At 42.7% G+C, this 27021-nt stretch overlaps 2 protein-coding genes across 8 annotated transcripts; one reads left to right on the top strand and one right to left on the bottom strand.

Annotated features, from left to right (window-relative positions):
• Positions 1-2682: 2682 nt before the first annotated feature.
• MEIG1 (meiosis/spermiogenesis associated 1) lies at positions 2683-14895 on the bottom strand. 7 transcript variants are annotated; one of them, XM_054514893.1, is made up of 5 exons: positions 14528-14643; positions 12383-12515; positions 10402-10564; positions 8225-8369; positions 2683-4229 (listed from the first exon to the last, which is right to left on the bottom strand). In XM_054514893.1, the coding sequence occupies exons 2-4, from the start codon at positions 12484-12486 to the stop codon at positions 8241-8243; spliced, it is 396 nt and encodes a 131-aa protein (XP_054370868.1). In that variant the 5' UTR covers positions 12487-12515; positions 14528-14643; the 3' UTR covers positions 2683-4229; positions 8225-8240. The 7 variants fall into 7 exon arrangements, with proteins under 7 accessions (XP_054370868.1, XP_054370869.1, XP_036256539.1 ...); XM_054514894.1 differs by lacking the exons at positions 2683-4229; positions 14528-14643 and adding an exon at positions 14828-14895 and having other exon boundaries at positions 4730-8369; XM_036400646.2 differs by lacking the exons at positions 2683-4229; positions 14528-14643 and adding an exon at positions 14864-14883 and having other exon boundaries at positions 4730-8369.
• DCLRE1C (DNA cross-link repair 1C) lies at positions 14766-26606 on the top strand. Its single transcript, XM_036400644.1, is given in 15 exon segments — positions 14766-14903; positions 15036-15087; positions 16759-16843; positions 18019-18078; positions 18729-18784; positions 18863-18964; positions 19214-19286; positions 19451-19591; positions 20105-20206; positions 20807-20943; positions 21105-21159; positions 22775-22863; positions 23720-23820; positions 24295-25232; positions 25234-26606. Coding segments are annotated over 15 exon segments (2136 nt in total). The 5' UTR covers positions 14766-14794; the 3' UTR covers positions 25270-26606.
• The last annotated feature ends 415 nt before the right edge of the window (positions 26607-27021 follow it).

The raw sequence follows: 27021 nt of genomic DNA, 5'->3' as shown, positions 1-27021 counted from the left end.
CTGCCTTACTGCTTTCAGAGTTTTTCCCCTAAACAAGGATGTTTTAATTTAGAGTTAATGGAGAACCTGAGTGGCACTGGGACCCACAGAGCAGTGCCACAAGGGGAACACAGGGCTGCTGGGGTGACACCCACTGTCACTGTGGAGCTGGGGCTGATGTGAGCAGCCCCTACTTCACTGTCATTGCCTGGGACATGGGGAGGCACATCAGCCAACAGGAGGGGGAGAACAACCATGGCCTTTTCAGATTTGCAGCCGAGACCTCTCCCAGAGAGGTCTGGGGAAGCAGTCAGCAGAGGGAGGCCCAAGCACACAGATCCTGTGCAAACCTCAGCCCCTGGCATCCTTCCAAGCTCCAGAATGCAGGCAGAGGGCTTCAAACAGTTCTGAAAAACTATTTCTTTCACTTTTTTCACATTTATGTTTAGCTCTTGGAGATCAGATGGGAGATTGAGCAAATGAGGATGCTGAAACATTCTCATTCAAGAATGTATTGTCTGAATTATTCATTATAATCTTCATTCTCCTGTGGATTTTTCAGCATTTGAGTTTTATGAGGATTGTGGATTCTCCCTCTTTTATATTATCTTACTTAATTAATTGCAGGAGCTTTCCCATTTACTCCTTCATGCTCCAAAATCTCAGCAGAGAGTCAGCATTCAGTAGATTTAGAGAAAATTTTCCTTAATATTTTTTATTTTTGAGAAAAAATATCTTCAAAAAGATAAACATGTCATTAATATATGCATGTGTATGCATATACAATGCAAATTTCTCTCCTGGGCTTCTGATAGATGTATAAGCTGTTTACCAACTGCTCCTGTGAGCTGGTGGCAGACATTAAGTGGGGCAGCAGCTGTGGGGCTGTTTCAAAACACCCCTTTGAAGAGCAGAGGTGTGACACCGGTCCTTACACAGCAGCTGAGCAGGAAAACAGCCCTTCATCTGCTGCATCTGCAAGTCAGACATCACCCCTCACCCCACCAAGGGTGGCAGGAACATCACAGGGAAATCTGCATTGGTATTGATCTTCAAGAAGAAAAAAGCTACTTTGAATCGCAAAAGGACGCAGAGCAGCAGTACCACCTCCTGATTTTGCAGGATTTCCACAGTGGGATGAACAGAAAAATTATGCACCTATTTGTCCTTCCTTAGTATGTGCATATGCTCCCCTTTGGCACTACCACAGCCTTGAAATGCAGGGTTTGTGATTCTCTGCAGAGGTGAGATGAAAAACCTTCTTTGCCCACAGCCAGCACACTCTGAGGGGCCATCCCACCAGCAGCGAGGGTCTGTGAGCCTCATCCATCTTCCCAAGCCACCTCAGGGCTTCCTGTCAGCCAAGCACATCCAGGAGAAGGAGATTTTCTTCCCAAAACTCAATGTTCCTGAGGCACATGCTCCATTAAACAATGGCTAGCCAGAGGCTGACTAAAACATCTGCCTGAAATCCAGACTGCTGCCTCTTGTGCTGAAATGTTTCCAGCTGGCACTGCCCCAGCAGCAGGTTTTTTCTTCTCCATGGGCATGTGCAATTCAAAATCTGCAGTGGCTACAGCCTCTGAATTGAAAAGCAAGTAATGCAAATCCTATTGGCACCAGGGAACTGTTATCTTACTGAAGTTTATGGATTTCACAGAGTCTGAGGGCAGAGGGCTCTGTGCCAAGTGAGAGGTGTGAACTCTCTTTTTGGGGTCTCACACAGCACAAGTCACTGCTTACAGTCAGGTAACTCTGGGCTGAGACTGATGACAGTGTTTGGAAACTCTGTTAGTCCTCAGGCAGTAAAATAATGTTCCAGAAACAAAACATCTGCCTGCCTGCTCTGTATCTGCCTTACATCTCTGTATCCACCTTGTTTGCATCAGACAAGATGTGTCTGATCAGTGAAACACAGTGGAAAATACTTATTAACCTCTATTGACAGAGTCCCAGTGTAACCACTTCATTAATTTATCCCTGATTAGAGTCTGTTTTTCCAGTCTAGTATCATTCCCTTTTAAATACTGGTTCATGTTGACTCTCCATCAGTCCTCCGGCACCTCTCCAGTTTTCCAAAATTTGTTAAGATCTAAAATTAGTGAGAGTACTGAGCTTCTGGTCTTAAGAATGGAAGTGTACATGACCCCAGGTTTCTGAACTTAAAGTGTTTGTATTTAGCAGGTGATGTTTCACATCCTCCTCAGCTACAGATTGTAAATTATTTCATCTGGTATGGATGGATCCTACTACCTTGCTCTGATATAGTAAAGCAGTAATTATGAACACTTGGTGTGATGTTTTTCCCATCTGATGGATATAAATGGTAAGACTGTAAATAACAGAGAAGCTATTCCTAAGTTAAGATTGCCAGTGATATTTTAATGTCTTCTTACTGTCTAAACACACTTAAGTTTTTATATTTCTGTTTCTGTTGCCTTGCATTCTCAATAATCTGTTTGCAATATACATTTTATGGCAATGAATATCTCTTGTGAACTCCTCCTTCAGATCAGTCTATCTGTCTGTCATCTATCTATCTTCTCTGTTGAAATATTGATCTGAAATATTAATCTTCTGATGTTTAAATAATATCTTCTCTGAAATATTAATCCACTGATGTTTAAATAATCTCTGTCTTTGTAGTTGCAGGTGTAGTAATCTTTCTCATTTGGTGAGGCCAAAGTTGTGAGTGATAGGCTATCAAAGAGATATTTCATGTTTTTAATTAGCATCTTCTCCAAACAGTCATCTTTCAGCTCTGGTCCACAGACCTCCTCCTTTTTGAAGGGTCCAGTGGAGGGAGGAAGGGTCCTTCTGGACTGTGACTCAAGTTCCTTCTGAACAAGATGGACATGGATCTCTCAGGGAGGTCAGGATAGGAGCCTGGCAGGTTGTAACCACCACAGAACAAGAGCTTCACTGTCTGTCGCTTCAGGAAACCAAAGCCATGGAAAGAAGCTGCTCTGCAGGGACACCAGGCTCTTTTCTCCAGAAACACTGCCCACCACATCCCTGTGTGCCTGTGCCTGGCTCCAGCCCATCTCTCCAGGCACAGCATCCCAGCACTTATCTCCTCACACTCCCAGCCCACCTGCTGGCTCCTCCTTGCTCACATCCAGCCCTGCTGGAACATCGTGTACTTGGCACGAGGATGCTCCCAGGACAGCACAGCAGACATCCTCTAGACACCCTGGGCAAACATGAAGAGCCTGCCATATATCCAGTCCCCCTGCTTTTTGCTCCATCCCCCAGCAGCTGGCAGCAGTTTATCCACCCGAGCAGGACAGCTCCCACTTGGATGAGGTATTTGGGTGCTCCTGCCAAGGCAGGAGGAACATCTGCAGCGAGGAGCTGGGACTACATCCTACTTCCATAACCAGCAAGAGCTGCCAGCAGGGGAGGAGGTTTCTGTGAGCACGAGATTGCTGGCAAAATGCTGATGCATCTGTGTGCTTGACTCTTTAACCTGCTCGTCTTTCCCTGAACCCGTCCCCTTCTTCCGTCCCTTCCCCTTGCCCCTCCTCCTTTTGCTTCTGGGCACTCCTTCCTGGATCTCCCGTTCCTGGAGCTGCCGCCTGCCCGGGCAGCTCCGCGGGGCGTGGGTGCCTCCCCACCATCCCTCAGAGCCTGCCACAGCACGTGTGAAACTGCAGAGCATCTGCTTCAGTCTGTTGTTCCGTTATTTGGTATCACAGAAATAACAAATAAAGAGGAAAACAGTGATTTAAACACACAGGCACACAAGCATTAATGAGCAGGTGATTAGAGAGACAGTAAGGGAAGGCAGAGCTTGCCAAGCACTGACTGATGGGCCATTAAAGGAGCTACTCTGGCTTTGGAGAGGATCTGACTCAATATTGTAACTGATAAGATGGAGAAAACATGATTAGTGTGAAATTAGAGGTGTATTTGAGGGAGCTGAATAAAACTTACTCCAGGATGTTTACAGAAATGACCAAAGACACAGGAAGGGAAGGATCAGGGTGGAACAAGTATGGGAAGATGACAAGGAAGGAGGTTGGAAGGATCAGACATGACAGCAAGTGTTTGGGCAGGACAATCACCTGGCTGGGCCCTGGCCCTGATCCATGCAGTCTGGCCTGCCTTCTTATTAAATCCCATCCTTGATTACCTTTGCTGTGTGCCAGGCCCTGGAAAAGACTCAAGGTCTGAGCCAGGGCTGGTTGAGGGAGCCAGGATAGAGGACACTGGACAGGCTTTTCAAGGGATCCTTGAGTGTGGAGTGCCTGTGAAGGCAAAGAATATGGGAGAGTATTGAGGGGAAAAGAGAGCCACAAAAGCAACAAGCAGCAAAGATTCTCTATCTCAACACTGAGGGATGTAAATACACTGGCAGAGCAAAGCATCCATAAATATGATTATGTTTGTTCAAAGTTACATGGCAGTAATTTTTTGGGTGCCACCCTGGAACTCTGCTGTCAGTAGACATTCCCCGGTCACCATCTCAAATGCTGTTTGTGAGGGTGCTGTGCTTCAGACTTGAATTAAATATAGTCTCAATTACAACAAGAAACTGCAGGGTTTTTTAAGTAATTACAGTTGCTAAGAGGTGTTCAGCACAGACAGGCTACTGAGAAAGCAGGACCAATGAATAAGATAAATTCAGTGGAACTGAAGTACCAGGAGAGAACCTGCTGCAAGGAGCATAGGGCAATTCCATTCCAGCTGCTTTCAAGCAGCCCTCATTTGTATTGACAATGTGAGGAAAAGCAGCACCAACAGCTGCTGAGTTAGAAAGTTGTTTTTAATGATTTTGAGGGCAACCATTTTCAACTCTTTGAAACAAGGGAATAATGTTTGAAAACCAAAGGGTTGAGGTTCTGTCTTCAGAGATGGAAAAACAACTGTCCATTCAGGTGCCTAAGTGAAAAATCAAAACAATTCCACCATCCTTCTGTATGGAGCTTTGAGCTGCTGTGACTGCAAAGCAATCAAACAACCATGGTATCACTGTCAGAAAACACTGCTCCAAAATGGATTCCAGTAAAGCCTGAAAAACAGAGCACAGCCTGGAACACCCCAGGTTGTACTCTTGTCATTTCACATGTAGCAGTCAAACACAAAGTCTGAAAAGTAGGTCCTGGACCTTTGTTTTCTCTACTCTTGTGAGCTTCTACAGGCACAGAAAGGATTTATTCTTCTTGTACAAAGCTATGAAGGGAATTAGATCAGGCTTAGGCAGCTGCAAGCTAACAGAGAGCCTTGCCACCAGCGATTCCTTGAGCTGCTGCCATTGACAGCAGTACAGTCTTCCCTGATAAGAGAAATACCAACAGATAAGCACCTGGGAAAGTATTTTTCACATAATTACTTTTTACTAAGACTCAAATCAGAAAAATAGCACATATTTTCATCTCTAGGCAATAAAACTGGAAATATGTGCTTTATGTCTTTAAAATTCAGTAAAAGAGTTGTATAATGATGTTCAGAAATTATTTATGTTGATAAGTACTGTTGTGTCACCCTTAAATGAAGCACAGCTTCCCCAGATCTTTTACTTCTGATACTTCTTCATAACTAAACTTAAGAGATGAGCTCACAGCTCTCCATCTGCTTAAAACTGAGGTAGGGATATTTCAGTTAGGAAATATTTCAGATATTTCTCTTATCAGATGTGTCAGATAAGAGAAAACACTGAGTTCTTTTGACAGTTCTTCTGAGTGAAAGATCCATCAGCACACAGGCAGCAGGGGAAACCTTGCTGGTACTCAAGTATCAGCTTCATGCTCAGCCAGCACAGCTGAATGCCAAAGCCTGGTCAGGAGGAGCTTTGGCAGGCTGGAGGAGTGGTCACATCATCTTAAGTTTAGCACAAACTGGATGTCAAAAGAAAGTTATAAGAGAAACCAACACTACAAGTATAAAATCTGCTGTTTCCCTAATTCCCAAATTCACCAGTCTTGACAAAGGCCATCTCTGTAAACTGGTCTTGCTAATTACAAGCCTTGTTTTTCTCTTTCATCCTGTGAATCTTTTAAATATCACACTGACATTCAATCTTTTTTACATTGACAATGCTGAAAAATGTAAGTAATATCTAAGTAATTCACTGTCTCAAAGTGGGAAGGATCTGTCAACTCATATAAAGTGGAACATGGATTCTCATGTTATTTATTTGAAGTGAAATATCCATGGGCTGCATGAAATGCACACTCATGGTTTTAAAATACAGACAGAAGCACCCAGCAATATTGCAAAAATATTGAGGAGTAGTCAGGTAAAATGAGGCAATGCCAAAATAATATCTTATATGTGTTTCAACTTCTAACAATTTTTCTTGAGGAAAAAAAAATCACATGAAATCATAAAAAGTTACCTGCAGTTTTAATTCCTGGTTTCGAATGCCCAACTATGTCTTTTTTATAGACTGAGAAAATGGCTGTACCAAATGTTCTCACTACTTCTGTGTGTGCTGATAGCAATAATTTCTGACAATAAATTTGAGCTGGCTATACACCACATCTATTTTTCATGAAATTCTTTAAAGGCTGTTTTCATGTCCACTGGAATATTTTGTTTTTAGGAATCTATAGTTAGAAAGAGAGATTCACTAAACTAAAGTGACAAAATAGAAGGTTATTTGGTAATTGCTCTGTTTCCACTATTTAACTGCAAAGTATGCAAAAAGTCCTGTCTTTAAAAAGTACATCCAGAGCACTCCAAGCATAAAAGAAACCATAATGAAAGGCTGAAGGGACATTCATTGCAGCAATGCTGTATTTCTCTACATTGCAGTAACTCCCTATATGCCATTAAAACTTTCTGAGACTATAAGTTTCATAGTTGCTTCAGAGTATCTTTCAGTCATTTCTCAAACAGAGCTCATACAAATTTAAGCTAAAACTTTCCAAGTGGTCTAAATAAGATGAGGAGATCAGCAGCAGTCATTGTCAATGAGGTCTTTTAAATATTGCACTCATACTGCTTATTTTGACTAGGAGCTGTAAGTCCTCTATTTCTCATCTTGAGATGAGATAGCTTCCATCTTAGGCTCAAATAAATGAAGAATATCCATGAGACAGGTGGTCAAATGTACACTGCTAACTCATGCCTAAAACTAAATTTAGATACTCTTGGTCAACAGTCTAGAGATAGGAAATATTAATAACAAATTTTTTGTAACTACCTCAAACACACCTACTGGTTTACATAACAACAGCCTGTTCTGCTGGTCAATTATCAAGAGTTTTGGCATCTCAAAGTATTTTCATTAAATCCCCTCATGAGTGAAGGTAAGTACAATCCCTCATCGTCATGGAGTGTCTCAGTAGCCCAGGTACAGGCAGCTGCTGCAGACCTGATGTCACAGCAGCACATTCAAAAAAAAAAAACATTACATAGCTGCACTTAAAATAAATTAATTGTGCCAACAAGAGCTCTCTATTCATAAGAAAGGCTGTCCAAATGCCAGGATCAGGTGTGGATGTTAATAATGTGACATTTGAAGTTAGATGAGATGAATTCTGCCCAGAAATGCCACATATCATCTGTGCATGTCACTTTCCCCTAAATATTACTGAGTGTGGATTTCATGTTCTCCCTGGAGTTTTGCACGCCATGCTCCCAACACCTGTGAATCCACAAAACACCCCTACAGGAAGGCATATGCCACTAAGTCAATTAATACTTCCTCTTTGACTAATTCATACTGGCACCTGACAAAAACACTTTGGGGATAGACAAAAAGACATTTCAGTTGTAACTCTTTCACAATAACCAGTATTTATATCTGTGGCTCAGCACTGGCTATTGTTACTTTATTGTTCAGCATCCTTCACTTAAATTCTTTGCTTGTTTTTCTTGCTCAGCTCCAAGGAAATGTCAGTCAATGCTCTGGCCTCACTTTGGCCCTTTGGAGTCTCATAACCCTTAACTACCACAAGAGACTGTGGCTGACATTAACCAGTGTCTTATATTGTTTGGAATAAAGATTGATGCTTGTACTTACAATGGATCTTATTTCAGTTAACTGAAATATATGATGCCCATTTACCAGCTTTTTAGCTTTATGTCAAAGCATTTGTAACCAGGAAAATGAGGAATAATAAGACTTTTAGTTATAGGAAGGAAAAAGTCAAGTTTCTATGTCTATAGGTCAGGCTTCTCTACATTTCCAGCACTCCCCTTTCTATCTAAGCATGACATGGATACTTAGGTAAACCAGATTACACAATTCATTTACTTACAGGTCTCAAGAAATTATTTATAAAACCAAACCCACCAGAACAGTAATCACTCTAATACACATAAATTTTCACTTTACGGACATCTTTGTCTTCGCATTCTCTTTGCCTGTTGTAATAATAGAATGTATTGTCCCTTCTCTGGAGTTTCTTAACAAATCCAGTTTCTGGCCAGCACTCTACCTACAAGTAGAACAAAAAGGATATAAAATCACCTGAACATGCTCACATTAAATGATGTTTGTGCATGATATTGCAAGGACTATAGGGTATACTTTCATAGGAAACCCTCATTTGCATCTAAATACTATTTTTCTATTAACTCGCTGAACTTTTAAAAACAGATTGAGAACAAGATGACAGAAACCAGTTTTCAGGTTGAGTATAAAGCTATGTGATCTGAAAAGCCTAGAAATAGGAATCTAATGATATTTAAAAGGCTAATTTAAAATTGGACAAGTCAAAGTTTTTAAAACACCTTTTTTAGGAATATAACATTGATGCTATTCAGTTATTCAGTAATCTGAGAGGCTGCAAGTGTCTGCTTCTGTAAGACTGACATATATTTCAAGATTTCCTTCAGATCCTTCTGACCATGAAAAATGTGCTTTTTATTAGTATTTTAATGAAAATAAGGTAAGCTTCAGACTGTATCAGTCTCAAAGACAATAGGATCAGTCCCACATCAACTCAGCATCAGCCTGGTGCTCTTCGCTGTTTCATTAAAGGTGTAAACCTTTAAATTAAAGACTTCAGCATTTGCATATTTAACAGCTTTATGGCTTTAGTAGCTCTTTCAGCTTGAGCATCTATGACTGCTTCTGATTAACTAAACCTTAAAAATCAGGTAATAAGCATCTTATTTCTCTTCCAGGCAGAGCTGACAACAGGATGTCAGACTAGAGCATTCTCTAACTGGAAGCCCCAGAAGTGGTTTCATCACTTACCTTATGGCTTCAGGCATACAGCTGTGTTATTTGCATTGTCTGTCTAAACATAACAGCCTTAATATTCATTCCACCTACATTATAACTGCACCTTTAGTAACAGCTGCATTATAGACTAATGTGGACTCAACAAGAAATTTTGGAATATGTAAGTTGAAAGGGAATCACTGCCAGGCCCTGGCATGCTGGAACTGAATGCTCACTCACATTGCAATTAGTCAGTGGTATTCTTTAACTTTCATCAGGGTTTAACTGCCAGGGGCTGTGCCCTGCCATAAATCTTGAACACACAGATCCTACCACAATAATTACATGATTTCCTTCTGCACTTACTGAAAATTGTACCACAGCCTTTGCAGTGGTATCAGAGCCCACAATAAAATAATAAACGGCATTTTATTATGCACATCAAAGTGTTTTGCTGTGTTTTGAGTTAACTCGATGGGGAGTGAGTTTCTTGGAACTTTCTGTGGTTTCTTATGTGCATGGCAGGTCAGCATATTTTAAAAGTGTGTTCTTTGTACTATAGTTGCTGCTTTAGAAGCTAAATTACAGAGCTGTAATAAAAATGCTATATTGTTTGCTGTATTAACCTGTTGGTTGCTGTTTTGAACCTAGAGTAACCATGGAAATTTGGCCACTACTCAATAGCTCATTTGATGTGCTGGGGAGCATCACTAACAGCTGCAGTGAGCAGAGGCACAAGTCCCTGGTGTTGACAAGAGCCTGTGTCACAACTGCCTTTAGTACAGCTCAAATATTTGCATTGTGGACATCATTTTGATAGAGGCCAAGCTCTGAAAGTGCACAAAGCCTGACTGTGCTACCACACAATCCAACTGCAAACTGAAGCAGTAGCAGTGCACAGGACTGACTCCACGGACAATCAACAAGTTTCCTATCAAGTCTATTGACAGACTAATGGGGAAGCTTCAGGGAGCTCACTTTGAAACATTTCTTTCCTGAACACTGAATGATTCCCTTGGAGATCAGCTACATCTGTTCAAAGAGATCTGTGATGCTTCTAAATGCATCAGAGATCGGGAACAAAACACAGGCTGGGTAGTATTTCTGCTTCACTTCTGTGAAATGAGTTATTCTACACAGTTAACAACAGCTCAAGAATTCAAGTCAGACCTGTGAGGAAAGCCACTCTATCAGAACCTAGCCTAAATGAAAGGAAATAAGCAGCACCTCCATTTTTATTTAACCATTTTATATGAGACAGAAGTTCAAAGTAGCAACTCTTACAAAGTTCTAAATCTTACCTGATCAACTTGTTTTACTTGTTTATATTCCACCTCATCTCTGTATCCAGCTTGCTGAAATCTGTATAAGTTCTCTACAACATCTGACCATATTTTGGCACGATGCATAGATTTTGGTTTGATGTCAGCTTTAGTCGTAACTTCAGAAACTTTAGGCATCTTCCTGAAATTAGACTTAAAAAAATTAAATAGAGAAGACAATAGAAGCAAGTGATTTTGTTGGGGACATAGAGTAATGGATAGAACAAAATTTTAAAATAAAGGAATTACAGAGTTCAAAGTCTGAGGTTAAAAAAGGGAAAAGTTATAAGCAGTTGGAATCCAATTAAATGCATTACTTGATCTCAAATACAACTCATCTGTACTTTTGTGTATATCTTGACTCAACCCTCCTAAAATTTAACTGTGCATATTGATGAATTAAAAAATACTAAATGCAGTAATTTTGAATTTCCCATCTTTGCAGTTGCTGTCCCCTTGGGGCAGGCAGGCAGACTTCCAGATTTTTCTTTCTTGCTCCTGAAGCGGCCCCAAACTGGGAACCACAGAATGAAGATCTGGGCTGTTACTGAAGAACAGCAAACACTCAGGATGGGAGAGGAGGAGAAAAGAGAAATGCACAATCAGTGACATGGCCACAGTGCCAATGGCAGATGAGGTCTTCAGAGATAAACTGGATAAGGAGACAAGGCACACAGCCTGCCAGAATTCACCTTTCTGCCTTTGCCGAAGCAAACAGGCTGCCACTGACTTCCTCCTCACACAAAACCCATTTGTTCAGTCTGCTGAGACACAGCAAACAGGTTAATCAGCTGCTAAACCTGAACAGAGCAGAACTGGGACAAGCTGGAACTCAAACTCAAAAGGAAATTAATTAAATAGATAAATGAGAAAAAACCCAAACAAACTAAAAACAACAGCAACAAAAAAGCAATTAAAAATTGCAGACAGTAGATACTCGCCAGGGATGGATTTGAACTACATTAAATAAATAATTTGATTTCTGATTTTCATTGTATTTGCTTTCCTAAGCATATCTTATTTTGCTGCTCAAATAGAACTTTTGTTGCTTCTGCCAGCAAAACACACCCATCACTATCATGCCTAGCAGGTATGATCAGAGAGGAGTCCTTTCCCAGTTTTGGAATGTCACCAAGCTTCAGCTTCATAACTAGGAAAGTATCTCCAAGGAATGAAAGCTTCTGGATTTTGCAGTGAGAAGATGAACAGTCTCCTCCCCTGTGGGTACCATGCTGCCTCCAAACCTTGCCCAATTTCTTTATTTGGCAAATTCCTATATCAACAGAGAGCTTGAAAAGTTGAATGCTGAAATCATATCAAATGCAAAATGTCACTAGTGAGTCTTTTAGAAAAGCAGAAATTGGGAAAAAAAGTCTTGCACCACATGATAAAAATATTTGGGAAAATTGTATCAGGAATTATTGTTATCACAATGTGGACTAGCAGAAAGAAGCCTGCACACCTGTCACCTGTTTGTATGAGAGCCAGCAGCAGACAAAGAAAGGGCCTTTCATCTCTTATCAAATACATTTATTAGAGACCAATAAAAATATGTAAAAGGGCATTTTTCTGGCACCACTAAACCATTTCTTGCAGGTCAGTACTCCAAGAATTCTTTTACCAGGCACTGCAGCAGTTTTCAATTGAAAGCAGCCATTCACTAAACTAAAAAAGTAATTTTCCCACCTGGTTATGAGGTATCAAATACAAATTAACAGGATAAGCACAGATGCCTATTCTAAATTCAGGGTAGTAAGTAGGGTAAGTTTGTTTCTCCTGTGCTGCAAAGGGCTCTTTTGTAGCCATCACAGGATTTTTCAAGCTCTGTATTTTTTATCAGTGTTTGATGAGAACTGTTGTCAGTCAATATTGACTTTAAACAGTCAATATGATTAGCAATAATATTAGATCCTAATAAATGCTAAGCTAGAATGCAATGAAGTGTCTCGTGATAGCTTACATGTCCTTAGTGTTAAGTACTTCTTTACTGGACATGCTGGATTCACCTAATGAAGGTTTTTCTTCAACACATGTGGGTAGGTCTGGCTCTTCTTGAGTCACCATTAATTCACAGTGCCTGTCCACAGGCGTTCCTGCCCAAAAAATAAAGATCATATATTGAAAGTTCCAGTTTACTGACTTCATATAATGAAAGCATCCCATCTTGGGGCTGCTATTTAAAAATTGTACTCTCTGTCTGTTGTGTGTCCAAGTTCCAGGCAGAGCTGTTTTCATTGTACCAGAGCAGGGGACAGCTGTACTCCAGCCAGGAATTCAGGGAAGAGACAGAAGACAACAGACAGACAAAAGCAAATAAAGAAGACAAGAGAATGGTAAGAAAATATTCAGTTTAATATTAACACTTTTCTTTAAAGGGAATTTTTGAACAGTGAAGTGGACTTTGCTGAGATGACAATGTTTGCCAGCTCCTGATTTAGGGTAAACAGTGAATGCTTTGGCCTTGGGAACACATTTTTTGATGTTAATCATAACACTGTGGAATCCTAACTAGCCTGGGTTTGCTGATGGTGGTTTCCTGAACAGTTACACAAACTGGGAGGGTTTGTGGGAGGAAAGTGTCTGCTCCCTTAGGGCATCTGCCCAAGGACCACTTTCACTGCAACACGGGGTCACAGGAAAGGGAGGAAAACATAAAAAAATACATGAGGACTCAAACCTGAGCAGCAAACGAGGAAGATGATGATGAGAACCAACCTGTGGCACGTGAAGAATGTGAGAATGTTTATTCCAACAAGGTTATCTGATTGGGGACCTTGTCAGTTGGGAAAAAGGGGGAAACAAACAAAATATGCAGACACAGCGACCTGACAAAACAAACACTAATAAACAAACCTCAACTCCAGCACTAATAGATGCTGGAGTTCATGAAACTACAGGAATGACATCCAGGGAGACCAACTGGACTTTGCACTGGTAAGATTTAACCAGGGGGACCCAGACTTGGAGAGGTGTGGGAATCCATGGAACTGTATAGATCTGTGCAGGAGCAGTGAGAAACAAAGATGGGAATAGACAGAAAGGAATATAAAATAAGCCTGTCCTGTGTAAAACAGGACCAGTCAGTATTACATGCCCAGCTAAGCCCCACACCTGATCATCACACACTTGTCCTACCCTATTGTATCTTCTTAAATCTTAACTGTCTCTCTGCACAAACTCTGTATTCCACATGTGTGTGTGTGCTGCAAGGACAAAGCGCCAGCTCCTGGTGACATTTGCATCTGAGTGAACACTGGTGCCAGCTCTGGGAGTTATACTGGGGGTATGAGCACCTATAATATCTGGTGTAGGTGGGGGTTCTAGGTTTCCATCCACCGGAGCAGGAACAGCATGTATCCTGAAAAATTAGGGCTGTCACGAGTGAGGGGCTCCATGCCAGCAGGTGGAGCAGGACTGTGGGTCACAGCCTGTGTGCCTGGTGCTGGGGAGGGGTGATGTCTGTACCTTCACCCATTTTGGTGTACCTAGGGTGCACGCCCATATTCACTAGCAAACTTGAGGCTGAAGAGTAGGGGCACCTTGGCTCCAGGCCAGGGTATCGAGCAGGACAGGGAGCCCTGCTGCATCCTCAGCCCTGACAAGGAGCACCATGTCCCCAGGCAGGAGAGGCCCTGGGGCACAGCAGAGGGAGGAGATGGCGGTACCGCCTACATCACTTAACCCAATTCAGCAAACACAGGACCTGCTTGGGGTCTCAGAGCAAGTAAGGTGTTTCATAGGATGTTAAGGGGTTGGAAAGGCCCTTAAAGATCATCTCGTTCCGACACCTTCAGTGAGATCGGTTTGGTCAAAGCCCCATCCAACCTAGCCTTGAACTGTCCCAGAGCTGGGGCAGCAAAACCTCCCTGGGAAACCAGTCCCAGCGCCTCACTGCCCGCACTGTAAAATAATTTTTCCTAATATCTAATCTAAGTTCCCCTCTTTCCAGTGGCTTCTGCCTACTCTACCCGACAGTTCCCTGTACATCCCGAGGTGCTCAGGCAGACATCCCGGCCTGCACCCGTAACTGCGCTGCGACCGTAACTTCACCCTGCTCTCACCGCCCTGGCTACAACCCGCCCCCCCAGCCCTTAAGGCGGCCCACCTCGGTTCAAGAGACGCAAAACGGGGACTCTTGTCAGGCGGGGCGGGGAGGGGCGGCGGCCGAGGCGCGATGGCGGCGCCCTCACGGCGCCCTCACGGCCTCCCCCGGCCCTTCACGGCCGTCCCCTCACGGCGCCAACGGTCGCCAGGCAACCGCCCGCCATGGCCTCTTTAAAAAGGCCGTGCCCGCTCCTGATAGGCCGGCGTGGGGCGGGGCCGCCTCGTGATTGGCTGGGGGCCGGGCAGGCGAGAGCGCGCGGCGCCCGCCATGAGCCGTTTCGGGGGCCGCACGCGCGAGTACCCGGCGCTGTCCATCGACCGCTTCGACCACGACAACCTGCGCGCGCGGGCCTTCTTCCTGTCGCACTGCCACAAGGGTGAGGGCCCGCCGGGAGGCGCCCCCGCGCGTCCCTCCGTCCGCCTTCTGTCCCTCCCCCTGTGCCTCCCTCCCCCTGTCCGTTGTCCCCGCCCCGCGTGTCCCTCGGCTGACCCCGTGCCTCTCTCCCCAGATCACATGATGGGGCTGCGGGCGACCGCCCTGAAGAGGCGGCTGGAGGGCAGGTACGGGCTGGGGGCGGGGCGGCCTCGGGGGGAGGCGGCCGGTGCGCGGCAAAGCTTGAGCTAAACAATGCGAGGACCTGCCATGGGTCATCGATCCCGGGATAGGAACACCTCCCGCTAGACCGAGTTGCTCCTACCTGGCCTCGGACTCTTTCAGGGATGGGGTATCCACAACTTCTCTGGGCAGTTTGTTCCAGTGCCGCACCACTCTCACTCGTTGTATAAAACTTCTTCCTTGTATCTCATCTAGGCCTGCCCCCTTTCAATTTGAAGTCAGCTCCCCTTGTCCACTCCGTATCCTTGTAGAAAGTCCCTCTCTATAATTCTTAAAAGCCCCTTTTAAATATCAAATGGTAGCAGTAATGTCCGCCCAGAATTTTCTTTTCTCTAGGCTGAAGAACCCCCAGCTATCTCAGCCTTGCTTTCATAGGAGAGGTGCTCCAGCCCTCTGTGCGTCTTGGTGGCCTCCTCTGGAGCTGCTCCAACAGGTCCCTGTCCTTGCTGTGCTGGGAGCCCAGAGCTGGTGCAGCACTGCAGGGAGGTCTCACCACAGTGGAGCAGAGGCACAGAACCCCCTGCCTTGTCCTGCTGCCCAGTGCTGGTGATGCAGGCCAGGATAAGATTGGCTTCCTGGGCTGAATGTGCACACTGCTGGCTCATGGCCAGCCTCTCATCCACCACTACCCCAAAGTCTTCTGCAGGGCTGCTATTAACCTATTTATCCCTCAGTCTGTTTTGTTACCAGGGGTTGCCCAGACTCAGGTACACTTGGCCTTGTTGAACTCCATGATGTTCATGAGGATCTCTCTGTTATTTCCTGGAAGTGTTGGTACACAGAGACAGTGCTGTGTCTGCAGTGAAGGGGCCAGCTGTGCTCTCTGAGGTGTATAAGCAAGCAGGCAGTCAGCAGTTTGAGGGAGACAGTTATTTCCTTCTGGCCAGCGTGTGTGAGACTTTTCTGGGGTACTGTGTTCAGCCTGGGCTCCCCTGGATGGTAAATTGATAGGTGTTAGCATCAGCACGCTGGTCTGGGGCCAGGGCCATGTGATGTGTGAGGAGAGGCTGGGAGAGCTGGATGTCTTCAGCCTTAGGAGTGGGAGACAATCATATATCACTGCTTGCAGGTAGGTGTAGAGGAGATGGAGCCAGACTTTTCATGGAAGTGCATAAAGAAAGGGCAAGGGACACCTTTTTCATCATGAGGATGACCAAATGTGGTAATGAGCCCAGGGAGGTTGTGGGCCAGTTCCTAGGCTCTCTTTGATTTCTTAGAGTAGATATTGTATCTTCCCTGATGCAAGCAGAGAATCTCTTTGCTCATCAGGTCTCTGTGCATCAGCTCAAGTTCATGAGGAGTATTGTGTGTTCTGCTGTGTGCTGGCTGTGCCAAATGCCTGTTCCAGGGGTGTGTGCAGGGGTAGAGAAACAGCAGATAGGTCATGACCACGTACCACACGCTGCATTTGTGTCTGCAAACCATGCAGGCAGGGGTAGGTTTGGGTTTGCTGTGCAGAAGGGAAGTCTGCAGGCTTCCAGCTCTGCAGGTCTCCTCACATGAGAGGTTTCTGTGGGCAGGGTTTGATGTTCTGGGTGCCAGGTGCTGATGTGTTGTTAGATTGTTCCTCATGTCTACTTTAAAAAACATTATCTGTGTTTTTTGTCTCCTCACAGCTTGAAAGTTAAACTATACTGCTCACCAGTAACTAAGGAATTGTTGTTGACTAACTGGAAATACAAGTTTTGGGAGAATCATATTGTGAGTTTGTGTTTATTTTGACAACAGCACTTTTCAAGAAGTGATTCTCAGAAAGAAGCAGCTCTCTGCTCCTCAGGAGTGTCTGAATATTGGTGTTGATAGAGTGTTTCAGGGCTTGAGTGCCAACAATGTGCCTTTCCTGCTGCTTGCTATGTGGTATTGGTTTGTTGCTGTTTGTTGTTTAATTATTTTTCCCCCCACAAAATTTTTCCTTTTCTCTCAACTTCAGCTTTACATGACCTTCATCCTCACATTGATCATTTGTACATCTGAATTTGTATTCATTTTCTTACCTTGCTCGTGTCTCTTTGCTTCTGTCCTTTATTTCTCTTTGACTTCCTTTAAAGTCTCTTATTGCTTGGAGTGTGTATAATCTGAAGTTATATGAATTTTCTGAATGCTTTTTTGGAAAATGAACTATAACATGAAGAAGTTGTAGTATAAAATCACTGAAAAACGTAATAAATTTACATGATTTCCAGTGTTTGGAGCCAGACTGCAAAGGATCAGTGTTATGTACAAGTGTGACTTGAAGTTATTTCCTTCCCTTTGCAGATGCAGCCATTATAAAATGAAACATGAGTTTTTTTACAGAAATAAAAATAATTATATCATAATTATTATATCTATTCATATAATATAATATATTATTATATATTATATAATAGTTACATAATCATTATTAATTATAAAATAGGCATTGTAAACAGAACTTGAGGTTTTTTACAAAAATAAAAACCTCTGCACAAATACAGGAAGATGTCCTTCCAGTGATTTGTGGGCTCTGCTTCTGGTAATAGGGGGCAGTGGGAAGTCCTGCAGCACAGAGTTGTTCTAGCAAGATCCACTGCTGTGGGACTGGGATTTTTGGGCTTTGCAGTCATCCAGAAATAAGGCATGTGATCCATCCAGAGGAACAAGAGCTGTTGCTGATAGAAGTCCAACATGCTCACCTTGGCTGAGGTATCTCCATTTAATTTTTAGATAACTTTAAGGAAAACTTATTCCACTGGAAATGGAAATTTATGACTTACTATGGGAAAATGAGTTTAATTTTACAGGCTTAGCATTAGCCACAGTGAGTGCTACAGATGTCTACATAATAAATAACTAGACATAAGCATGAAACAGAACATTCAGTAAATCCTATAATGCAATTAATCATTTTGTTACAGGTTGCATTGGAAGTTGAAACACCAACTCAGATTTCTTTAGAAGATGAAACATCTGGTGAGGTAAGTTATAGGGAAAAAAGGTTTGTATGTCAGTCATGGGCAGCAATGCTGTTTACATGAGTACAGGAAACACAGCTGCAGCATCTGAGGTGCACAAGCTATTTTTAAAATGTATGTGCCCCTCCTCTCCTGTAGAGGGAAAAAGAGGTGTAGTAGTTGTAGTAGGTGGTGTAGTAGTAGGTGTAGTAGTCTCTCCTGTAGACAGAAAAAGAGGTGGTAGTTCTAAACTAAAAAAGGCTCGATTCAGACTAGATAGAAGGAAGAAGTATTTTACAATGAAACATTCAAGGTCAGGATGAGGCTCTGAGCAGTCTGATCTAGTTGAAGATGTCCCTGCTTATTGCAGGGGAGTTGGACTGGATGAACTTTAAAGGTCCATTCCAACCCAAACTATTCTGTACTTGCTCACCAGGAACCAAGGATGTAGAACTGTCTTCTGTCCAACTTGCTGTATAAGCACCATACAATTCTTGGTCCTCTCTTCTGCCATGACAGGGTGGTGGCTGCAGTGTGAAGAGACTCTCTGGTTTTAAAGCAATGCTAAATGCTGCAGGAGGCTGTGGGGAGTAATGCATTGCTCTCACTGTGCTGACAAAAGTACTCGTAGTACTTACTACAGTCTGAAAATAATGCTAACCCCTCTCTTCCAGAAAGAAGATGTAGTGGTGACACTTCTGCCAGCTGGTCACTGTCCAGGTTCAGTCATGTATGTCCTTTCAGCACTTTAAATGTTTCACCACCTGGCATTTAATGAGGAGCTTGACCCAAATGTTGCTGTCTGCAGGTTTCTGTTTGAAGGTGAGAATGGCACTGTGTTGTACACAGGGGATTTCAGGCTTGCAAAAGGAGAAGCAGCCAGAATGGAGCTTTTGCATTCAGGGACCAGGTGAGCTATTTGTAGAATATAAAAAGAACAGAAGATCATATGGCATGGGCAATTTGGCCAGGTATTCATTATTTTTTCCACATTTTTTAGTCTAGATTAAATATAATTGCAATACTACAGTTACAAGCCCCCTTTGATGTATTCTTTGTAATCAAGAGGTAGCATTACCTCCTTTTGAAGAGAGAGGAAGTGGTGTATCTTAGCACTGTGGTATAATGTTTACTCTGATATCACATTTCTATCCTCCAGGGTAAAAGACATCCAGAGTGTGTATTTGGACACTACTTTTTGTGATCCCAAATTTTATCACATACCGAGCCGGGTAAGTCTAATAAATTGTGAGAAGAAAGGCCCTTAAAGCTGTTAATTCATTAACTACCCCTTTGTTAGGAAGGTCTTACAAGGCAATGCCATTTTGCATTACTAAATCCCAGCAATTTGGAAGCATCTTCCAAGATGATTGACAGCACATCCCACACTTTTCAGGAGGAATGTTTAAATGGGATCTTGGAGTTAGTGCGAAGCTGGACCTCACTGTCTCGTAATCATGTTGTGTGGCTGAACTGCAAAGCTGCCTATGGATACGAGTATTTATTCATAAACCTCAGCAAGGAACTCGGAATCAAGGTAATGTTTCCCTAATTGCTGCTTTGGAACAGATCCTCAGCGATGATTGTGGCCAGCACTGAGCTGCCAATGGCTGTTCAGAGGGCTGCTCTAGGCCACAGTTATGCCTGTTTCATTAACTTCCCTTGAAAAGTGCAGTTGTGCTCAGAATGAGGTAGCTAGTTGACTTCAGGCTGGAACATCTGGACTTTCCAAAGAGAATTTAATTCCCAGTTTTCAAGCTCAGTGTTTACCTCACTCCCTTTTATTTTGTGAATGATAAAAGTCATTTGCACACAGCATTAATAGTATATATATTCTGATTTTCTCATGAGCATTCATCCTTGTTCAGTATAGGTAGTATGTTCTACTTGTTCTAGATGTCCAAGTTTTGGCTGACTCATCTCTGCTTGGACATTTTTGGGAGTAATAATTTAAATACCTGCCAGCATTTGGGCAGAGCAGAATCACATACAGCTGCTCCAGCTGCAGTCTGGCAAACACTAATAAAGAGTAAACTCTGGCTTTCTCTAGGTGCACACAAACAAACTTGATATGTTCAGGAACATGCCAGACATCCTGTGCCATGTTACCACAGACCAGCGCACGCAGATTCACGCCTGTCGGCATCCTCGGGTGCGTTCCTTCTGCACAGTCCCCCCTGACCTTGCTCTGAGAATGAAAATGTGGTTATAGGTGCTGATGTTTGGGCCCTCTTGGCTTAATGAAGACTGCTGAAATGGTGACTTAATGTGAAGCAGAGTAAAAACCTTGGTTTGTGGGTTGAAGTTGTTTTGTTTTGTCTTTTAAGAAAAAAAAGGGAAAAATATTTTAGCTTATGCTAGAAGTAATTTAATTGTATTTGAAGCCTGAAAATTGCTTTTAAGTGAATTGAACAAGCAGCAGTGTAGATCAATCAGGTGTTACCCATTTCAGTGTATCAAAAGCAGCTCAGATGGTGCCTGTGTGGTTTTAGTTTGTAGCCATCCATTTCCAGGATATCTCTCAGACTGGGGGCTCCAGCTTGGAGGAACACAGATAGAACCTGAGATGGCACATTGGGGCATTGGTCTCTGACTGATTTTCTTTTCCAGCTGCACTAAAGAACCAAGGTGTGACAGGGTCTTTCAAGGTAATTAGAAGTGAGAGAGGAACCTGGTTTGACTAGATACTATGCTACTTAATTTCTGGGTAAAAAAGGTCACCATTGAAGTTAATTTTATATCCATTGGACAGGATGATGACTGCTTCCGAGGGAACAGACTGCCCTGTGGGATGACTTGCCTCAATGGAACTCCCCTGCAAGTAATCAGCATCAAACCCTCCACAATGTGGTTTGGGGAAAGGAAGAAGAAAACCAATGTAATAGTGAGGTGAGCATTTGGGCCACCCTGAAACCTGTTGTTTCAGGTTTGTATCTTGCCTGATACGTGTATAATTGAATCTCAGAATGGACTTCAAGAGTGGGTTATGCTGTCTGTTGACCAGGATGAAGAGCAATTACCTAATTTTTGTGCCTCTTCTGTTTTTTTAGGACTGGGGAGAGAACGTACAGAGCTTGTTTCTCTTTCCACTCTTCATACAGTGAGGTTTGTATACTTCTAGTACTGAGTATACATTGAAAAAAAAAATGGAAAAGGGTTTTGATTATTCTGGTGGGGATGACATGACTTGTCATAATAAGAAAAAATCCTGTCAGTAATAAGACATAAGGACATAGGAAGTCCTGAATGCTGATGACAAAGAAATTCATTTTAATATAGCTGCAGAGGACTTGTTAAATTAGGGCAGGATTGCAAGTCTATTTCCTGTTCTGTTCTCAATGTATAGGTCACATCTACAATTGTTTTGACTGCCTTTCTATTTTAGATTATTGTGTAACTATGCAATGCTTAACGCATGGAGTTTATTTTACAATATGTTGTTTATCTGCTGTGACTTAGATTTGGGTGGGTTTGCCTTCTTTTCTCAGCCCACATATTTAAACCAAATTTTCTCTCATCCTGACAGCTGCTCTTGCCCCTTTTCCTGTGTTAAAAGACTAAAAAGAAATTGGTTATGGCAGCATCCTCCCCACAATCACACACTTTCATTTAGCATGACTTGATACAGCTCTAAAAACACTTTCTCCTAAGAAACTGAACTGAAACTGGATCAGTTCTAACAATGAACTGTCACAAAGTCTTGTACTACAAAATGGGGGAAGGCAGTACTGTTTTTAACCTCCTGATTAGGTATAAATTTGCTCTGCCATGGAGAATTTTAAATGGAGGTCCCAGTGTGGAATTTGCTGTTGGAATATGGGGGTTAGTGTAACTCTAACACTCCCACTTCCACATGCAAAAGTAGATGGGTCCTTGTCTTGGTTTGAGACCATTTAAAGGAGAACACAAATTGTCTCTCTTTACAGGTTCAACTAATCCCTTTCCACCAGTAAGGAATTAACTGGAGTAGATAGAAGTGAAAAAATAACAGTTTCCTAACAAGTGCACCAGCAACAGACAAAAAACATAACTGTAAATGACTGCTAGATACAAAATTGCAATAACATTGAGGGTCACCCCAGGGCAGCCCTGATGTATGTACAGATAGCAGGGTAACCTGCAAGTTATTCCAGTGCTCAGCAGGAGTGCCCCAAAAAAAGCCTCAGCAGGAGTGCCCCAAACCAGACACAATTCCTGAAGAAATTTACTGGAGATCTTCTAGAAGATGACAGAGTAAGGCTTGGAAAAAAGTGTGTTTTGTCATAATGGGCTTTTACAGGGCACTTCAGGAGAGACTTTAGGAATAGGAAAGGAATACCTGATCTGCATAACTGGAGACTTGAACTCCAGTAAGAAAAATGCATATTTGAGAAGATCAGCAGCAGTAAGGACAAAAGGACAAGGAACCACTGGATCACATTCCAGGTCTGCCCAGCCTTTTCTTTCAGGGACAGGGATGGTCTTGTGTAGTAACTGATGATTGCAGTGAGGTGTTAGGTGAGGCTGAGTTCTCAGCATCCTTTCAGGTCTGTTTCCTTGTTCCAGAGATACCCACTTTGACAGAGTTGTGGGCTACATTGGTCTTTTCATAAAGACTACTAGTAGTACTTTTGGATGTGCTTGCATCAGTTCTGCCATCATTCTCCATCAGGAATGCCCAAGTGACATTATTAACTTTTGATGTAATTTGTTAAATTGCCTCTTCTTTTCTGGATTTCAGATCAAGGATTTCCTGAGCTATATCTGTCCTGTGAACGTGTATCCCAATGTACTGCCAGTGGGTGGGACAGAGGACAAAGTTATGGAAATGTAAGTGACAAGGGGCTGCTGGGGGGGATGATCCAAACTCTGTTCCTGTAAGAACAATTCCCCTCCTGAATACCAGCATCTCAGGAGGGCCGCTGCCTTTTGCTTTACTTGTCTGATAATTCAGATTTTTTTCTATATTCAGTCCCACAGACTTGGGCTTTCTGAAGCACACGTGTATGTTGAGCTGAGTCTCAGAATTTGTATTCTACTTCTGTCTGTGTGTAGAGGCTTTTCTGCTGGTAAACTCTGTTTGGGAGGAAGCTGAATACAGATTCATCTCACTCTGTTCTGTGACCCATTTCTATTTATCATTGCTACTTCTCAGAAGTTTCTTTAAGGTGGTTTCTCTGGGGACCTGAACTCCTCCCCTGCACAGCATCAGAGAGGCCAGTTCTGCTGTGCTGCTGTAGATGTTGGCAGCTTAAAAAGCACCCTCAGGGAGCAGGAGAGCTGTGGTGTCTCTTAGTCTGGACAGAACAAAGATTCCTGTTCATTTTTCCTTTCCTTCTTATTAAGAAAGGAGACTTGCACTTAATAATCACTGAATCTGTAGTCAGATTTGGAACCCTGTCAGCTTGTCTTCTGTAAGGAAGGAACTACAAGATGGTTTCCAAAAAATGTACATGTTTTAAGGTAAATATATTGCAAGGACAGATTTCTACCTTTCAGCTGCTGAAGCTCACCAATGAATCAAAGACTTTGCCCTAGGTATTGCTGCCTTTGCTTTAACATTTTTGCTGCAGTGCCTATGAAAGGCATGGAGCAGTGTACTTAAAACAAGTTAAAGGATTTACTCTTGCTCCTGAAAGCATCTGCTGAGTTCTAAATATTAACTGTTTTTTTCACTTCCCTTCAGATTAAAGCCATTATGCAGGTCATACAGGAGAATCATGGAACCCAGGTACAAGCCCTTAGGAACTCTGAAGAGAGCCCACAAGAGAGAATTATCTGATACAGGTAAAGGTTCTGCTGCTGCTACTGCACCTTAAATGGAAGTCTGAGACTAAGCAGAGGTGCCAAAAGCTTTGGTGTTCACCACAGTCTGTGTGTTCAAAGCAACAGCTGGAAAGAAGAAATAGAAATTATGTGAACTTGGGTCTTAGGAGGATGAGAGACCACTAACTGTGTGAAAACACATTTGTTTGCAGTCTTAAAATGTACTTCATGCTCAACAGCCCTGTAAGTTTTTGGATGGAGTTTGTTCCCTCAGTCCCAGCCCAGCCCTAGGAAAGCTTGTTCTGTCTCTGTCAGGCATTGTGCTATGCAAGGCAAGGCAAACACTGCCAATGTCATCCTGCAAAATCTCCAGCTGGGTTCAAAACTATTTTCATCAATTTATACAAAATGAATTTTTATTAAAACTTTGCTCTCAATAAGATTTTAGCAGAGATGTGAACTTTTCTTAGTGGTCTTCTGTTTGTTTCTTCCCAGATGAAGATGATCTCTTTGATTCAGAATTAATTTCTTCAAGGCCTAAGATTCCAAAAGAGCAGAGAGAGGAGTGCAGGCCCTCCAGCACAGGACAGGCTGAAAACTCTGAAGGAAACATTAATGAGAGCACAGAAAGTTACAAAGGGACCACAACTTACACCTCCCTCAAGGTAGACTTTGTGGACTGTGAAGAATCAAATGATGATGACGAAGATGACGAAGATGATGATGAAAAAAATACAGTTCAATTTCTTTCCCATGAGCCAGATGCCACTTCCACAGCCAATTTCAATGGAGTAACTAGTGACCAGCAGGAGTCTAATGCCAGTGTCCCCTGCTGGGATGAATTTTTTACAGGTAATAAACTAGAGGAGAGCTCTGAAAATGAGGATCACCTCCCATCTTCAGCAGATGCTGGTGGGTCCCAGTCACTCTTCAGCGATTCAGATGGAGTAAGTGACTCAACACACATCTCCTCCCAAAATTCTTCTCAGTCAACACACATATCAGAGCAGGGGAGCCAGGGCTGGGACAGCCAAATGGACACAGTGCTCATCACCTCTCAGGAGAGAAGTGCCCTGGAGCTCAGCACAGGTGGGAGCAGAGCAGTGGTTCCTGTGCTGCAGGAGAGTCCCTGGGACTCTCAGCTGGACAGCAGCAGGGGACAGCCACCAGGTCAGGACAGACCTTGTGCCCACAATGGTGCCTGTGGCTTGAAAAGCAAAGGCTGTGAGAAAGCTACAGAAGATGGCACTGCCCACGTTCAGGATGTGCTGGCAGAAATAAGTGACAGCTCCAGGACTCCTGATCTGGAGCTGAGGAGGGACTCCCAGAGCTCCTCTGACTTTGAAATTCCCTTGACTCCTGGTGCTGAAGCACCTCAGCCAGATAAACTGCACCATTTATACAAGAAGCTTGCAGCAGGTGAAAACATAATCAGTGAGAAAAAAGTCTCCTGAGAACAGGTATAACTGATTACCTTGTGGTAATGCCCAGCATGTCTATTAATACCTGAATTATTTTTCTCTTTCCTGCTGATTACTGTCTGCAGTTATGCTGAATCATGCTTAATTCAGAAGTATCTTACTGTCAGAACCAGGAATTTGCAGCCTGTGTACCTTTACTGTTCCTTCCATGAAATACTGAAAAGGAAGTATTCCCAGGAGGGACAGTAAAAGCCTTCTACCTCCCAAGGTTCAATTCTCCAGGACTGTAAGTAGACAAAAAATGGACCAGACAAAACTAAGAATAGTACACTAAATGAAATTTAGTGTTTATCATGAGCTCTAAGAGTTTGCCTTTGTAATGTGATCTCAGGTTTTAATAAAATAGCACACTATTAACTGTGGGGAGGAAGATAATGACCATGCAAACAAGGCAGTTGTAATTTGGCTTTAATCCCTCTTAGCATTGTTTATCATTATTATAACAATTTAATCAGTACTCACTCACAGAACAGATTAGAGAATTACTGAGGTTGTGAGGGGGTTTTGTTTTAAATCAAATTGTTCATTTCAAAAAGTCTCTGTTGACAATGAGCTTTAACTCCTGAGTTAGGTACTGCAGACTGCTGTCTATGCTTCACCTCCTACTGCAAACAACTTGTCATCACTTCCTTTGTGGTCTGGTTTGTTCTGAATTATTCTTCAGAAAAATTTGAAATCCTGTGGTTCCCAAGTTAACAGCCCTGTCCTGCTCTGGCAGGTAACTCAGCCACAGAAGGTAACTTGGTGTCCCAGGCAGGCTCTTGTAGTACAAAACTTCACGTCCTCTACAACACTCTGTAGCCTTTACTGTTTTAAATCAAGACAATATCAATCAACACTCCATGCATGTGTGCCATCATAACTGCCAAAATTCTTAGCTTCTAACATAGAAATGTAATTCAGGTTTTTCCTAAACTAGAGTGCCCACAGAATATCTAAACCACGGAAGTTATCTAAAAATCCCTGAGGTTTTCTATCCATGGTTTTAAGTCCCAAAGAATTAAACATAATTTAGCACAACATCCCTCCCTTCTGAGTGTGCCTTCAGTTGTTGTGCCATGTTTAGTGACATGTGAATGTTAAACCAACCAGCATTCTGTCACAGGGAGCAGAGGCAGGAAGGACAAAGCACTGCCATAATCTATGCATGATTCTAAGGATATTAAAGAGCCAGTATTTTCTTCACTGTTATCTTTCCTGCTGTTTGTGGGATTTGTTAACCTAAATTCCAAATGTGATCTACCAACTTTGGGGTTTTTTAGCAAGCCTGAGTGAATGGAACTGCTGTTGGAACTACCTCTGTGAATAAAATCAGACAAAACAGAACCTCTTGTGTTGGCTCATTTCATATCTGAAAACTGTGCATGTAAGTTCAAGGCTGCCTTTAACAGAATGCTCAAATATACAGGAATCTGTCGCAGACATCTTTTTGTGAAAATCCTTTTCTTTAGGATTTTCCCTTCTGAGAAGCTGAGGCCTCAGAGACATAATGCAAACAATGGTTATTTGCTGCTGTGGAATGCAACAGGTGGATTTTTGATTGGGCCATCTTGAATGTTCACAATTAATAGCCAACCACAAACCATATAGCTTAGACTCTGTCTGAGCCACAGATCTTTGTTATTCATTCCTTTCTATTCTTAGCTAGCTGCTGAGAGGAAACCTCTCCTTTTATTTCTTTTTAGTATAATGTAATATATATAGATATCATAAAATAATAAATCAAGCCTTCTGAACGTGG

Source organism: Molothrus ater, chromosome 5 (assembly GCF_012460135.2).
Source record: "Molothrus ater isolate BHLD 08-10-18 breed brown headed cowbird chromosome 5, BPBGC_Mater_1.1, whole genome shotgun sequence".
In the NCBI taxonomy this organism is placed as follows: domain Eukaryota; kingdom Metazoa; phylum Chordata; class Aves; order Passeriformes; family Icteridae; genus Molothrus; species Molothrus ater.
Note: the sequence above shows the minus strand (reverse complement) of the source record. Positions and strands in the feature narration are given on the sequence as shown.

Bases quoted from the DNA above. Each gene is read 5' to 3' on its own strand.
- MEIG1 (XM_054514894.1), bottom strand. From the start codon at position 12,486: ATGGTGACTCAAGAAGAGCCAGACCTACCCACATGTGTTGAAGAAAAA. The intron at 10,565-12,382 runs GTAAGCTATCAC...GTCTAATTTCAG, and splicing joins GTACTTAACACTAAGGACAT to GAAGATGCCTAAAGTTTCTG. The intron at 8,370-10,401 runs GTAAGATTTAGA...TTCTACTTGTAG, and splicing joins AAGTAAAACAAGTTGATCAG to GTAGAGTGCTGGCCAGAAAC.